The sequence below is a fragment of the Elephas maximus genome, chromosome 17 (assembly GCF_024166365.1).
Source record: "Elephas maximus indicus isolate mEleMax1 chromosome 17, mEleMax1 primary haplotype, whole genome shotgun sequence".
Lineage (NCBI taxonomy): Eukaryota > Metazoa > Chordata > Mammalia > Proboscidea > Elephantidae > Elephas > Elephas maximus.
Genome location: NC_064835.1, coordinates 40125936 through 40139293, shown reverse-complemented (window position 1 = coordinate 40139293; position 13358 = coordinate 40125936). Strand labels below are relative to the sequence as shown.

The window sequence follows — 13358 nt, the reverse complement described above, 5'->3', positions numbered from 1 at the left end:
TGACTTGGTTGCAAACATCTGCCGCACTCGAAGAATCAGAAAATACCATTCTGGGAACAGTTTGGAGATCACAGAGCTTTTGGAGGGATCATTGTGGGCAGGGATCTCCCTTATTTCAAATAGTGGAACCACTGCCTCTATTTCAAAAAATAAAATAAAAATAAAGATAAAAAATTTCAAGGGGGTGGAAAAACCGCCTCCTAGGTTTCAAAGAGTTAGATCTCCAGCAATTCAGTTCTGGAGTGTGGGGCTGCCATTCAGGTGGGCCAAGAGGATGGGGACACCACCCAAAGCTGATGGGCTGGGGCTGCCATGCCCAAGAACCAGGAGAATGGAGCTATTTGGGGCTGAGTGGGTGGTGCCACCACTCAGACAGACTAGGAGAATGGGGCCACCCAAAGCCTGGGGAGCAGAGTTGCCATACCAGTAGACCTGGAAGGCGGGGCTGAAACCCTGTCCAGTTGGTTACGACTCATATTGACACCATGTACAGCATAACTAAACACTGCTCAGTCCTGAGCCATCCTCGCAATCATTGTTATGCTTGAGCCCATTGCTGCAGCCACTGTATCAGTCCATCTCATTGAGGGTCTTTCTCTTTTACGCTGACTGTCTACCAAGCATAATGCCCTTCTCCAAGGATTGGTCCTGATAACATGTTCAAAGTACCTGAGATGAAATCCCGCCATCCTTGCTTCTATGGAACATTCTGACTATACTTCTTCCAAGACAGATTTGTTCCTTCATCTGGCAGTCCATGGTATATTCAATATTCTTCACCAACACCACATTTCATATGTTGTTGAATTCCATTGGCTAAATTTTTGAGGACTTTTGCATCTATGTTTATGAGGGATATTGGTCTGTAGTTTTTGTTTTTTGTGGCGTCTTTATCTGGTTTTAGTATCAGGGTTATGCTGGCTACATACAATGAGTTTGGGAGTATTCCATCCTTTTCTATGCTCTGAAATACCTTCAGTAGTGCTGGTGTCAACTCTTCTCTGAAAGTATGGTAGAATTCTCCAGCTAAGCCGTCAAGGCCAGGGCTTTTGTTGTTGTTGTTGGGAGGTTTTTGTTACCTCTTCAATCTCTTCTTTTTTTTATAACTTTATTTAGTTTTTCTACCTCGTTTTGTGTTAGTTTAGGTAGGTAATGTGTTTCTAGAAATGTGTACATTTCCTCTAGGTTCCCAAATTTGTTAGAGTACAATTTTTGACAGTGTTCTGTTACGATTCTTTTAATTTCAGTTGGGTGTGTTGTGATAACGTTCAACTCATTTCTTATTTGGGTTATTTGCTTCCTCTCCTGTTTTTCTTTTGTCAGTTTGGCCAATGGTTTATCAATTTTGTTGATCTTTTCAAAGAACAAGCTTTTGGTCTTGTTGACTCAATTGTTTTTCTATCCTCTATTTCATTTATTTCTGCTCTACCTTTTATTTCCTTTCTTCTCGTGCCCAAAGGATTCTTTCACTGCTCTCTTTCTATTTGTTTGAGTTGTAGGGTTAATGTTTTGATTTTGGCCCTTTTTTCTTTTTGGATATATGCATTTATTGCTATAAATTGACCTCTGACCACTGCTTTTGCTGTTTCCCACAGGTTCTGGTAGAATATTTTTTCATTCTCATTTGAGTCTAGAAATTTCTTTATTCTGTCCTTGATTTCTTCTATAACCCAGTAGTTTTTCAGCAAGGTGTTGTTCAGTTTCCATGTATTTGATTTTTTTTTTCCTTGCTTTTTCTGTTATTGATTTCTACTTTTATTGCTTTATGGTCAGAAAAGATACTTTATAATATTTCGATGTGTGGATTCTTGCTTTGAATTAAGCTTGCTCTGTGGCTTAATACTTGGTCTATTCTGGAGAATGTTCCATGTCCATTGGAAAAGAAAGCGTACTTGGTTGCTGTTGGGTGGAGTGTTCTGTATAGGTCTATGAGATCAAGTTGATTGATTGTGGCATTTAGATCTTCCATGTCTTTATTGAGCTTCTTTCTAGATGTTCTGTCCTTCACTGCAAGTGGTGTGTTGAATTCTCCTACTAGTATTGTGGAGCTATTTCTCTTTTCAATGCTGTTAGAATTTATGTATTTTTGAGCCCTGTTGTTGGGTGTGTAAATATTTATTATGCTTATGTCCTCCTGCCGTATTGATCCTTTACTCATTATATAATATCCTTTATCCTTTGTGGTGGATTTTGCTTTAAAGTCTATTTTGTCAGAGATTAATATTGCCACTCCTGCTCCTTTTTGATTGTTCTTTGCTGGATATATTTATTTCCATCCTTTAAGTTTTAGTTTGTTTATGTCGTTCAGTCTAAGGTGTGTCTCTTGTAGGCTGCATATAGATGGATCATATTTTTTTAACCATTCTACCACTCTCTGTCTCTTTATTGGTGCATTTAGTCCACTTACATTCAGTGTAATTATTGATAGGTATGAGTTTAGAGCTGCCATTTTGATGTATTTTTTTGTGTTGTTGACAGTTTCTTCGTTCCACTTAATTTTCTGTGCTGAGTTGTTTTTCTTTATTTTCTTTTCATCTTTTACAGTATTGTTGATTTTGCATTTGCTGAGTTTATGTTTTTCTTCTTTTTATTTTGATATGTAGGTTTGTCAGTTTCCTTTGTGGTTACCTTAATATTTACCTCGATTTTTCTAAGTTTAAACCAATCTTTTATTTCTTCATATGGCCTAAACTTCCTCTCCATATGAAAGTTCTATGACTATACTATTTAGTCCCTCTTTTTTGCTTTAATGTTGTCATCTTCTACATATTGACATCTCTGTTTCCCTATATTGTGTTTTAGCTTTGACTTATTTTTGTGACTTTCCTATCTCGGTCAATATCTGCTTGTTCTGTCCTGTGTTCTAGTCTTGGGTTGTTATCTGATATTTTTGATTCTGTAACTGAAGGACTCTCTTTAGTATTTCTTGTAATTTTGGTTTCTTGTTGTTTTTTTTTTTTAACAAATTAACTTCTGTTTATCTGGAAATGCTCTAATTTTGCCTTCATACCTGAGAGATAGTTTTGCTGGATACATAATTCTTGGCTGGCAATTTTTTTCCTTCAAGGCTTTATATATGTCATCCCATTGCTTATTGCCTGCAAAGTTTCTGCTGAGTAGTCAGAGCTTAGTCTTATTGACTCTCCTTTGTAGATGACTTTTCATTTATTCCTTGCCACTCTTAAAATTCTCTCTTTATCTTTGGTTTTGGCAAGTTTGATTATAATATGTCTTGGTGACTTTCTTTTGGAATTTACCTTGTGTGGGGTTCGATGAGCTTCTTGGATAGATATTGTCTTGTCCTTCACAATATCAGGGAAAGTTTCTGCCAACAAATCTTCAACAATTTTCTCTGTATTTTCTGTTATTCACTCCCCCCGCCCCATTCTGGTACTCCAGTCACTCATAGGTTATTCCTCTTGATACAGTCTCACATAGTTCTTAGGGTTTCTTCATTTTTTTTAATTCTTTTATCTGATTTTTCCTCAAATAAGTTGGTGTCAAGTACTTTATCTTCAATCTCACTAGTTCTGATTTCATTGCCTCAATTCTGCTTCTATGACTTTCTATTGAGTCGTCTAATTCTGGAATTTTATTATTAATTTTTTTGGATTCTATTTGCTGGCTATGGATTCTAGCAGCTTGTTAAATTTGTCATTTTGCTCTTGTATAGCCTTCCTAAATTCCTCTATTGCTTTGTCTATGTGCTCCTTGGCTTGTTCTGTGTTTTGCCTGATATCCTGAAGAGTTCTGCATATGAATCTTTTGAATTCTACCTCCAATAATTCCAAGACCTTCTCTTCCTCTGGGAGGTTTCCTGAAATTCTTGTTTTGGTCACTTGCTGGAGCCATCATGGTCTGCCTCTTTATGTGATTTGATATTGACTGTTGTCTCCGAGCCACCAATAAGTTATTATATTTATTTATTTAATGTTTGTTTACTGTGTCCTAGCTTCTTGTTTTGGTATGCCCAGATAAGCTGGTCATGTGAGCTACTTTGATTATTGGCATCTTTGAAGCTCCCACATCCTGTCACCAGGTGGTTAGAGCTTCTACTAAGTGTGTGAGCCCAGGAGTCCATTTACTTTTCTTGTGTGGATTCAGCTCAGGTGTCCAGGTCATCGGTACCGAGTGTGTGAGGCAAGCTCTCACCTACAGTCCTAGATGAGCATGGGTATGTAGGGGTGATTGGAGCGGGCACAGGTATCTGGCTGCAGTAGGGTTTATGTGCTGAGAAACATAGGGGGCTGGACGCTGCCCTGAGTGCCTGGGTGGAAGGCATGTTCCTGTTCCCTAGAGAATGTAGGTGGGTAGGTTTTACACCATTTATTCTCAGACCCCTGTTATGGGTGGCTAGGTGGAGTTGGTAGAGCCACCAGTCCTCAGGTCCCTCACGTGGGTAGGTGAGAACCCTGCTTAATGGGCAGTGTGGTGTCAAATGTCATGAGTCTGCCACTCCCCCTTAGCTGTTTTTGTTGAAAATAGGCTTCAGGTATATACCCTGTTGAACTATGCTATTGAGGTCCTATGCTGTCGAAACGGGCTCACACAGGTCTAGGCAGGGATAAAAGGCATCAGAAGTCCATGGGCCCCTCATGCCTGTGCCTTGGCAAAGGGGCAGTGCTGCCATGACTTCCCAGCTTAGAAGAGCTGGCAGTTTCTTTTTTCCTGTTTGTTTATTTGTTTCCTCACCAAAGCTGGGAGACTGGCTCAGGCACAAAGGGTTCCAATTCCAGCCTAGGGAGTATGGCAATTGCTGAATGGAGCAGAGCAGGGAAGGGGCAGGTGAGGTAAAGAAAGGCACTTCCCAGAGGGGGAAGGGTTATTTTGATCTTGGGGGTTAGATGCTTGCACTTAACTTTCACAGATCCAGTGCCACTTCCCCCTGGCTCCAGAGGCTTGTGCAGACTCTCCACTGCTTGGTTTCTCCCAAGGTGGGAAATGCATCCCAAGCACTACTGCTTGCCTCACCTTACATGCACCAGCCAATCCAGCCTGCAGGATGCCGGCCAGGTCAGGTCTGGCACTTCCTCACTGCTTCTGAACAGTTTCTCCCTCCCCCTGCCACTCAGTCCAACACTTCAACTTTGTCTTTGATGTTCAGAACTCCTAGCTTGTCATATATCATTGATTCACTTGTTTTTCTGGGTCTTTGTTGTAAGAGGGTCCACAGAAAGTGTCTGAATATTCCACCATCTTGGCCATGCCTCACCAACACCATATTTCAAAGGCATCAATTCTTCAATCTTCCTTATTCATTGTCCAGTTTTGCAAGCATATGAGGTGAATGAAAACACCATGGCTTGGGTTTGGCGCACCTTAGACCTCAAGGTGACATCTTTGCTTTTTAAAACTTTAAAGAGGTCTTTTGCAGTAGATTTGCCCAACTCAATACATGATTTGATTTCCTGACTGCTGCTTCCGTGGTCATTGATTGTGAATCCAAGTAAAATGAAATCCTTGACAACTTCAGTATTTTCTCTGTTTATCATGATATTGCATATTGGCCCTGTTGTATTTTATTTTCTTTTTGTTGAGGTGTAATCCATACCAAAGTCTGTGGTCTTAGATATTCATCAGTAAGTACTTCAAGTCCTCTTCATTTCAGCAAGCAAGATTGTGTCATCTGCACATTGCAGGTTGTTAACGAGTCTTCCTCCAATCCCAAAGCCCTGTTCTGCTTCATATAGTCCAGCTCCTCAGATTATTTGCTGAGCTTACAGACTGAATAAGTTAGTAAAAGAATAAAACCTTGATGCATATCTTTCCTGACTTTAAACCATGCAGTATCCCCTTGTTCTGTTCAAATGACTACCACTGGTCTATATAAAAGTTCCTCAAGAGCACAATTAAGTGTTCTGGAATTTCTATTCTTCAGAATGTTATCCATATTTGTTATGATCCACCAAAGTCAATGTCTTTGCATAGTCAATAAGACACAGGTAAACATCTCTCTGTTATTCTCTGCCTTCAGCCAAGATCCATCTTGTATTAGCAATGACATTCCTCATCCCACGCTCTCTTCTGAATCTGGCTTGAATTCCTGGCAGGTCCCTATCCAGGCAGTATTGCCATTGCTTTTGAATGATCTTCAGCAAAATTTTACTTACGTTCAAAAATTTCTCCATTCTGTTGGGTCATCTTTCTTTGGAATGGGCACAGATACAGATCTCTTCCAGTCAGCTGGTCAGGTAGCTGTCTTCCAAATTTCTTGCTATAGATGAGTGAGTGCTTCCAGCGCTGCATCAGTTTGTTGAAACACCTCAGTTGGTATTTCGTCAATTCCTGGAGCCTTGTTTTTCACCAATGCCTTCCATGCAACTTTGACTTCTTCCTTCAGTACTATCAGTTCCTGATCATATGCTACCTCCTGAAATGGTTGAGTGTTGACCAATTCTTTTTGGTACAGTGACTGTGTATTCCTTCCATCTTCTTTTGATGCTTTCTGTGTCATTTAATATTTTCCCCATAGAATTCTTCAATATTGCAACTTGAAGTTTGAGTTTTTTCTTCAGTTCTTTCAGTTTGAGAAATATTCTTTCCTTTTGGTTTTCTAACTCCAGGTCTTTGCACATTTCATTATTATACTTTACTTTGTCTTCTCAAGCCACTCTTTGAAATCTTCTGTTCAGCTTTTGTTATTTCTTCCTTTTGCTTTAGCTATCAACATTGAAGAGCAAGTTTCAGAGTCTCTTCTGACACCCATTTTGGTCTTTTCTTTCTTTTGTGTCTTTTTAATGACCTCTTGTTTTTTTCATGTATGATGTCCTTGATATCATTCCACAACTCATCGGGTCCTCGATCATTAGTGTTCAATGTGTCAAGTCTATTTTTGAGATGGTCTCTAAATTCAGGTGGGATATACTCAAGATTGTCCTTTGGCTCTTGTGGACTTGGTCTAATTTTTTTTCAGCTTCAACTTGAATGTGCATATAAGCAACTGATAGTCGCTTCCTCAGCCAGTCCCTGGCCTTGTTCTGATTGATGATACTGAGCTTTTCCATCATCTCTTTACACAGAGGTAGTTGATTTGACTCTTGTATAGTCCATCCAGCAAGGCCTATGTGTATAGTTGCTGTTTATGCTGTTGAAAGAAGGTATTTGCAATGAGGAAACCATTGAAGAAAATGAGCTCCAGTGTCTTTTCTGTCAAGGCCATATTTTCCAACTACTGTTCCTTCTTCTTTATTGCCATCTTTCACATGCCAATCACTAGTAATTATCAAAGCATCTTGATTGCATGTTTGATCAATTTCAGACTGCAGAGAAGTTGGTAAAAATCTTCAATTTCTTAACCTTTGCTTCAGTGGTTGGTGTGTGTCATGGATTGAATTGTGTTCCACAGAAATATCTGTCAATTTGGCTGTGCCATGATCGCCAGTATTGTGTGACTGTCCACCATTTTGTGATCTGATGTGATTTTCCTATGTGTTGTAAATCCTATCTCTATATGGTATGATGTTAATGAGATAGGATTAAAGGCAGTTATGCTAATGAGGAAGGACTCAATCTACAAGATTAGGTTGCATCTTGGGCAGGTCTCTTTTGAGATAGAAAAGAGGGAGGTGAGCAGAGAGACATGGGGACCTCATACCACCAAGAATGCAGTGCCAAGAGCAGACTGTGTCCTTTGGACCTGGGTCTCTGAGCCTGACAAGCTCCTAGAGGAGGGGAAGGTTGATGACAAGGACTTTCCCCCAGAGCCAACAGAGAAAGAAGGTCATTCCCTGGAGCTGGCACCCTGAATTTGGACTTCTAGCCCACTAGACTGTGAGAGAATAAATTTCACTTTGTTAAAGCCATCCACTTGTGGTATTTCTGTTATAGCAGCACTGGATAACTAACACGGTACATAAACTTGAATAACAATCACATTAACTGGTCGTTCTTGTAGGCGCATGGATATTATCCTATCACTTACAGCATTGACCTTTAGGATAGATCTTAAAATATTCTTTTTGAAGTTGAATGCAGCGCCATTCCTCTTCAGGTTGTCAGACCATAAGACTGATTCAAAATGGCCAATACCAGCCCATTTCAGCTCACTAGTGCCTATGATATAAATATTTATGCATTCCATTTCATTTTTAATGAATCTCAATTCCTAGATTCATACTTCGTACATTCCACATTCCGATTATTAATGGATGTTTGCAGCTGTTTCTTCTCATTTTGAGTCATGCCACATAAGAAAATGAAGGTCCCTAAAGTTTTACACCATCCATGTCATTAAGGTCGACTCTACTTTGAGGAGGCAGCATTTCCCCAGTCATATTTTGAGTGCCTTCCAATCTGAGCAGTTCATCTTCCAGCACTATATCAATATTTCGCTGCTATTTATAAGGTTTTCACCAGCTAAATTTTTCAGAAGTAGACTGCCAAGTTTCTTTCTAGTCTGTGTTAGTCTGGAAGCTCCACTGAAACTTGTCCACCATGGGTGTCCCTGCTGGTATTTGAAATACTGGTGGCACAGCATCACATAGACACCATAGTTTGACGAACTGACAGAGGCGTGGGGAATTTACATATATTTGTACATAAATATAGTTTAGTTTACATAATGTATGATTTAATTTATATATGTTAATGTAATACATTATTAGTTCATGTCTATTCATCACATATATTAATTTCTACTAATTCAATATGCATATTAAATTATAAGGCAATATGATTTTTAGGAGAAAATCTTGAAATGGGCAAAGATTTCCTAAACAGGACACAAAAGCATTAATCATAAAGGAAAACAATTTATAAATTGAACTCCATTAAAATTTAGAGCTTTTCATTTAAAGGGAGCATCAAGACATTGAAAACATATGTTCACGGAGTGGGAGATGATACTTGTAAAACTATTTCTAACAAAGTACATGTATCAAGAATTCCCACAAATAAATTTAAGGGAGTGGGACAAATGACTCACTTCAAAAACAGGTAGAACTCTTAAATGAATACTTCAAAACAGAAGACTTCAATTGAAATAGGTAATGAATGCATGCAAAAATAGCTAACATTATTAGTCACACTGAAATGCAAATTAGAACCACAGTGAGGTCACCATAAATCCTCCAAAAAAAAAAAAAAAAATCCTCCAGACTGGCTAAAATACAACAGACAATACCAAGCATTATGAGAATGTGGAGCAAAAGGAACTCTCTCACACTGTTGGTAGGGCTGCAAATTGGTATAACCACTCTGGAAAACTGTTTGACATTATTTACTAAAGTTGAACATATGCATAACTAGATGTATACCCATCAGAAATGATTACATATACCCACTAAAAGACAAGTACAAGACCGTCATGGCATCACTATTAATAATAGCTAAAAAAACAAAAATAACCCAAATATCTACCCATAAGATAAGTAGATTTTGGTATAACTACTAATGGAATTCTATATAGTTTTAAGAATGAACAAATTACAATACCTAATAATATGGATGAATCTCATAAACATAATCTTGAGCAAAAAATACCTGGTGCGAAAAAGTATTTATTGTATGATTCTATTTTTTTAAAGTTCAAAACAAGCAAAAGTAACCTAGGTGTTAGAAGAATGGGTAGTAGTTATGTTTTGGAGGGAGTCATGAGAAGGGGGTATGAGAGAGCTTTGGAAATGTTAATATATCACAAAGTGCAGGTATACATTTCACTTTATGAATATTCACTGTATATACATGTTAAACATCAATAAAATGTTATATAAAAAATTGAATTAAAACCAAAATTGAGGTGGGGGTAGAACTGGTAACTTCCACTACCAGTAAGGGTGTACTAAGTAATTTAGACCAAACTGTTTACTCGAGGAAATTGAGAAAAAAAATAAACTATTTTTTAACTGCAAAAAGGCGTTAAAAAGCTAAAAAGGCAATGAGAAATTACAGAATAAGATCAGAAAAAAGACAGAAACCCAGAAAGATAAAGCATTTGAGGCTGACTTTTTTTTTTTTCTAGTTCTGAAAGAGGCACTTGGGAGGCTGAGCAGCAATTCTGTTAGTCTCATGTGGCTAGGAGAACAAAATCTGAAATCTAGGGCTCCCAAGGCAGACTGTGCATGGAACACACACACATGCGCTCACGCTTCGCACTAAAATCCTGATGGTCTACTCCCTTAAAATAAGGGTAAACAATATGTAAATTAGCTTTTGATGGAGCTGAATTCATGCTTCAAACAATACCAATGCCTGCAACAGAATTAAGATGATTCTGAATTCTTAATGACCCTAGTTGCCTGCCAGAAGTGAAACTAAACGCTCTCTGGATGAAAACAAAATTATTTTAGGATTTAAATTATTTTTACAAGTTTTTGAATACAAGGTCCAGCACCCAACAAAAACAAAAAAGCATACAATGAGAAACAACAGGGTAAATAAAATAACAAATAATAGAAAGAGACTGAAGAGAGTTCCAGATAATACAAATATAAGATACAAGCTTTAAAATGACAATCACTGATCTTTTCAACAAAATAAATTTTGATAATTTTGGCAAAGGTTTGAAAATTATTTAAAAAAAAGAAATCTTAAATGAAAACTACAGTAACTGAAATTTATTAACTCAATGGATGTGCTTAGCAGCAAAATACACATTGGTAAAGAATTAGTGAGCTGGAAATATAGAGAGCTGGGCACAGAGAGAAAAAAAAGTGAGAAGGTAAGAGACATGGGGAAATATGAAACAGCCTAACATATGTGCATTTTGAACTCCAGAAGAAAAATGAGAGAATGGGGCAGAAGAAATATATAAGGAGAAAATAGATGAAAAACTATACCAAGCCAGAAATTTATTTTTTTTCTTATGATTCTAAGCAAAGAAAATGAAAAAACATAACTAAGCACAGCATAAGAAAACTAATGAAAACCAAAAAAAAAGTCTTCAATTCCTCAAAGCAAGTAAAGAAAAAGGCTTAATAGCCTCAAAGGACTATCAAAATAAAGAAGGTAAAAAACATAACTAAGCACAGCATAGGAAAACTTCTGAAAACCAAAAACCAAAAGAAATTCAATTCTTCAAAGCAACTGGAGAAAAAGATATATTGCCCTCAAAGAAGTATCAAATAACACTGACAGCTGACTTCATAATACAAACAATGAAAGCCAGAAGACAAGGGCATTCTTCAAAGTGCTGAAAGAAAATAACTGCCAACCTAGAATTCTATTCCTGGGAAATTAAGTCATTTATAGACAAACAAAAGGTTAGATGTTTGCTACCAGCAAATCTACACCAAAGGAAATTCAAAAGGTGTTCTTCACGCAGTAGGAAAATGGTCCCAGAACAACAACAATAATAATGTCTTGTTATTTAAAATTATAATACAAACAACAATAAGCATATAGGTCAGGAGGAAAGTGAGTAGAGATAAGTGTTCAGAAATCTTTGCATTATCTGGAAGTACAAGAGATCAGTAGTTGTTGATAAGTGAGGGTTGCAAATTATAAACTCTTGGATCCTGAGTAAAAGTATATATCTCTCAAGTTAATACAGGATAGGAAACAGAATTAAAAAAAAAAAAAATTCATCATTCCAAAATAAAGCAATTTTTTAAAAAAAAATAGCAAAGAAAAAAATTTACAGCAATTTTAAAATGTAATTTTAAGGCTTAAAGAGACTAGCTTATCAGATATTAAAACAGAGTATAAAGCTAGAAACCCCAAATCCATTTGAATAAAGGAGGAATAAACACAAATAAAACATGAAGATACAATAATTAAAAGTACGGTTATGGCACAGGAATGAATACATAAAGTAATGCAAGCAATAACAGCTTAGAAATAACACTGGTCAAGAACCAAGCCCTGAGGTGAAGTTTTTGTGAATCCATAATGACAAATTGTAGTGATTAAAATCTGTCCAGAACTGAAAGAGTGACAATCAGCTTGGACTGAAAAAGAAAAACCAGCCCTGCTGTTTTCAGGCTGGGAGGTGGACACAGATAAAACGGTTTGCAAAATTAACGGGAATCATTGTTTCTCCCAAGATCATGCCCAAACCATCCCTCTTTGAGTGACTACTGCTTTCTCACCAAGGATACCCCAGCCCTCTTTGTTATGCCCATCTTTTTTTTTTTTTTTTTTTTGGCATGCTGCTAACTCTGAAAGGTGCCCTCTTGTATCCAGGGCGTAGTAAGCCTTTTTAGACAACGACCTTTCAGAGGAACTGAACCATGATCTGCCAACAGGATATCAAGTTATTGTTGAAGGATCAGATATCCTAGGAGCCACCAGAAAAATACTCAAAGGGCCAACCCTTGAACTGGTCTGATAAAGTCTCAGAGCTAGGAATGGAGACTACATATTATTGACGTAACTACTAGGGACCAGCACTCACGTGGTGACGGTGTTGAAGCCACCAGCCTTCAGCTTCAGCAAGCGGTCCCTCCAGTATTCTCTGGGTACCCGGAAGTAGTGGATAGTGCCCGCCACAATCAGGAATGGAAAACCATCTAGTGTGAAGTTTGAGCCCTTAACTTTTAGACCCTCAGTGCGGTGCTTCAAGTGTGAGGGGGTCAGATGTGCTTGATTAATCCTGCAAGGACAAAGGACGCACATGAAGTCCTAGAGATACTGCCCAAGAGGCATGCAGGATGGGCCCTTCCTTCAGGGGCCCTAGGTATACCTCCAGTGGAGGAGAAACCTTCCCTGGCCCTTCCCCCATAAACATACCTCAGCGAGAAGTTGTCTGCGAGCTGAGCCATGACTGATAAGGCTGAAGACAAGCACAGGATGCACTCAGGTCTCACCAGGAAGGCCCGCATGCTAGCAGACAGGACACAATGGGTATCATAGAGACATGGACTAGAGAGGAGGAAGGGACGGGGAGCTGGAGAAGCCCTGGCCTTGGAGGATGGCAGAGAGGATACAGTGGCCCTCTTTGGAAGGCAGGATTCTGGAGCAGCTGTGCCACAGCCTCTGCACCAAATACAGCTGTGACAGACAGCACCCCAAGGCTCAGGCAGGGGCACGGGGGGCGGGGGGGGCTAGAGGGGAGCACTTACCCCTGGGGATGCAAGTCCAACGGGGCGCCAGATGAGGCGCAGAATGACATTCCAAGTCGCCACAAATATGAAAGGCGCCTGACTGAGGCAGCCTAACAAGAGGGGGGAAGACCTTTCTGCTGATGAGTCTCTGTTACTAACATCTATTCATCTTGAAATGGGCGGGGGGGGGGGGGTGGTGGAATGCAACTTAGAGAATGCCCCTGGGCTCATTACCCTCACTATTCCCCTGGGCCTAGGCCCACACAGGTGTCTGAGAGGGGACCAGAGGGAGCACAGCTGCAGAGAAGAGCCTCTTGGTAAGTAACTGCGCTCTCAGATTCCAGTTAAATTTTGGAGAAGATGAAGCTTCAATTGAAG

The 13358-nt window shown here is 38.9% G+C and overlaps 1 protein-coding gene across 1 annotated transcript in view; it reads right to left on the bottom strand.

The window, feature by feature from the left end:
* Positions 1–12758, bottom strand: part of LOC126060204 (beta-galactosidase-1-like protein 2) — a 63386-nt gene extending 50628 nt beyond the window's left edge. The window contains exons 1-2 of the mRNA XM_049856348.1: positions 12667–12758; positions 12332–12529 (exon numbers count right to left, since the gene is read on the bottom strand). Of these exons, the coding sequence (XP_049712305.1) occupies positions 12332–12529; positions 12667–12758 (290 nt within the window). The remainder of the gene's footprint in view (positions 1–12331; positions 12530–12666) is intronic.
* Between the last annotated feature and the right edge of the window lie 600 nt (positions 12759–13358).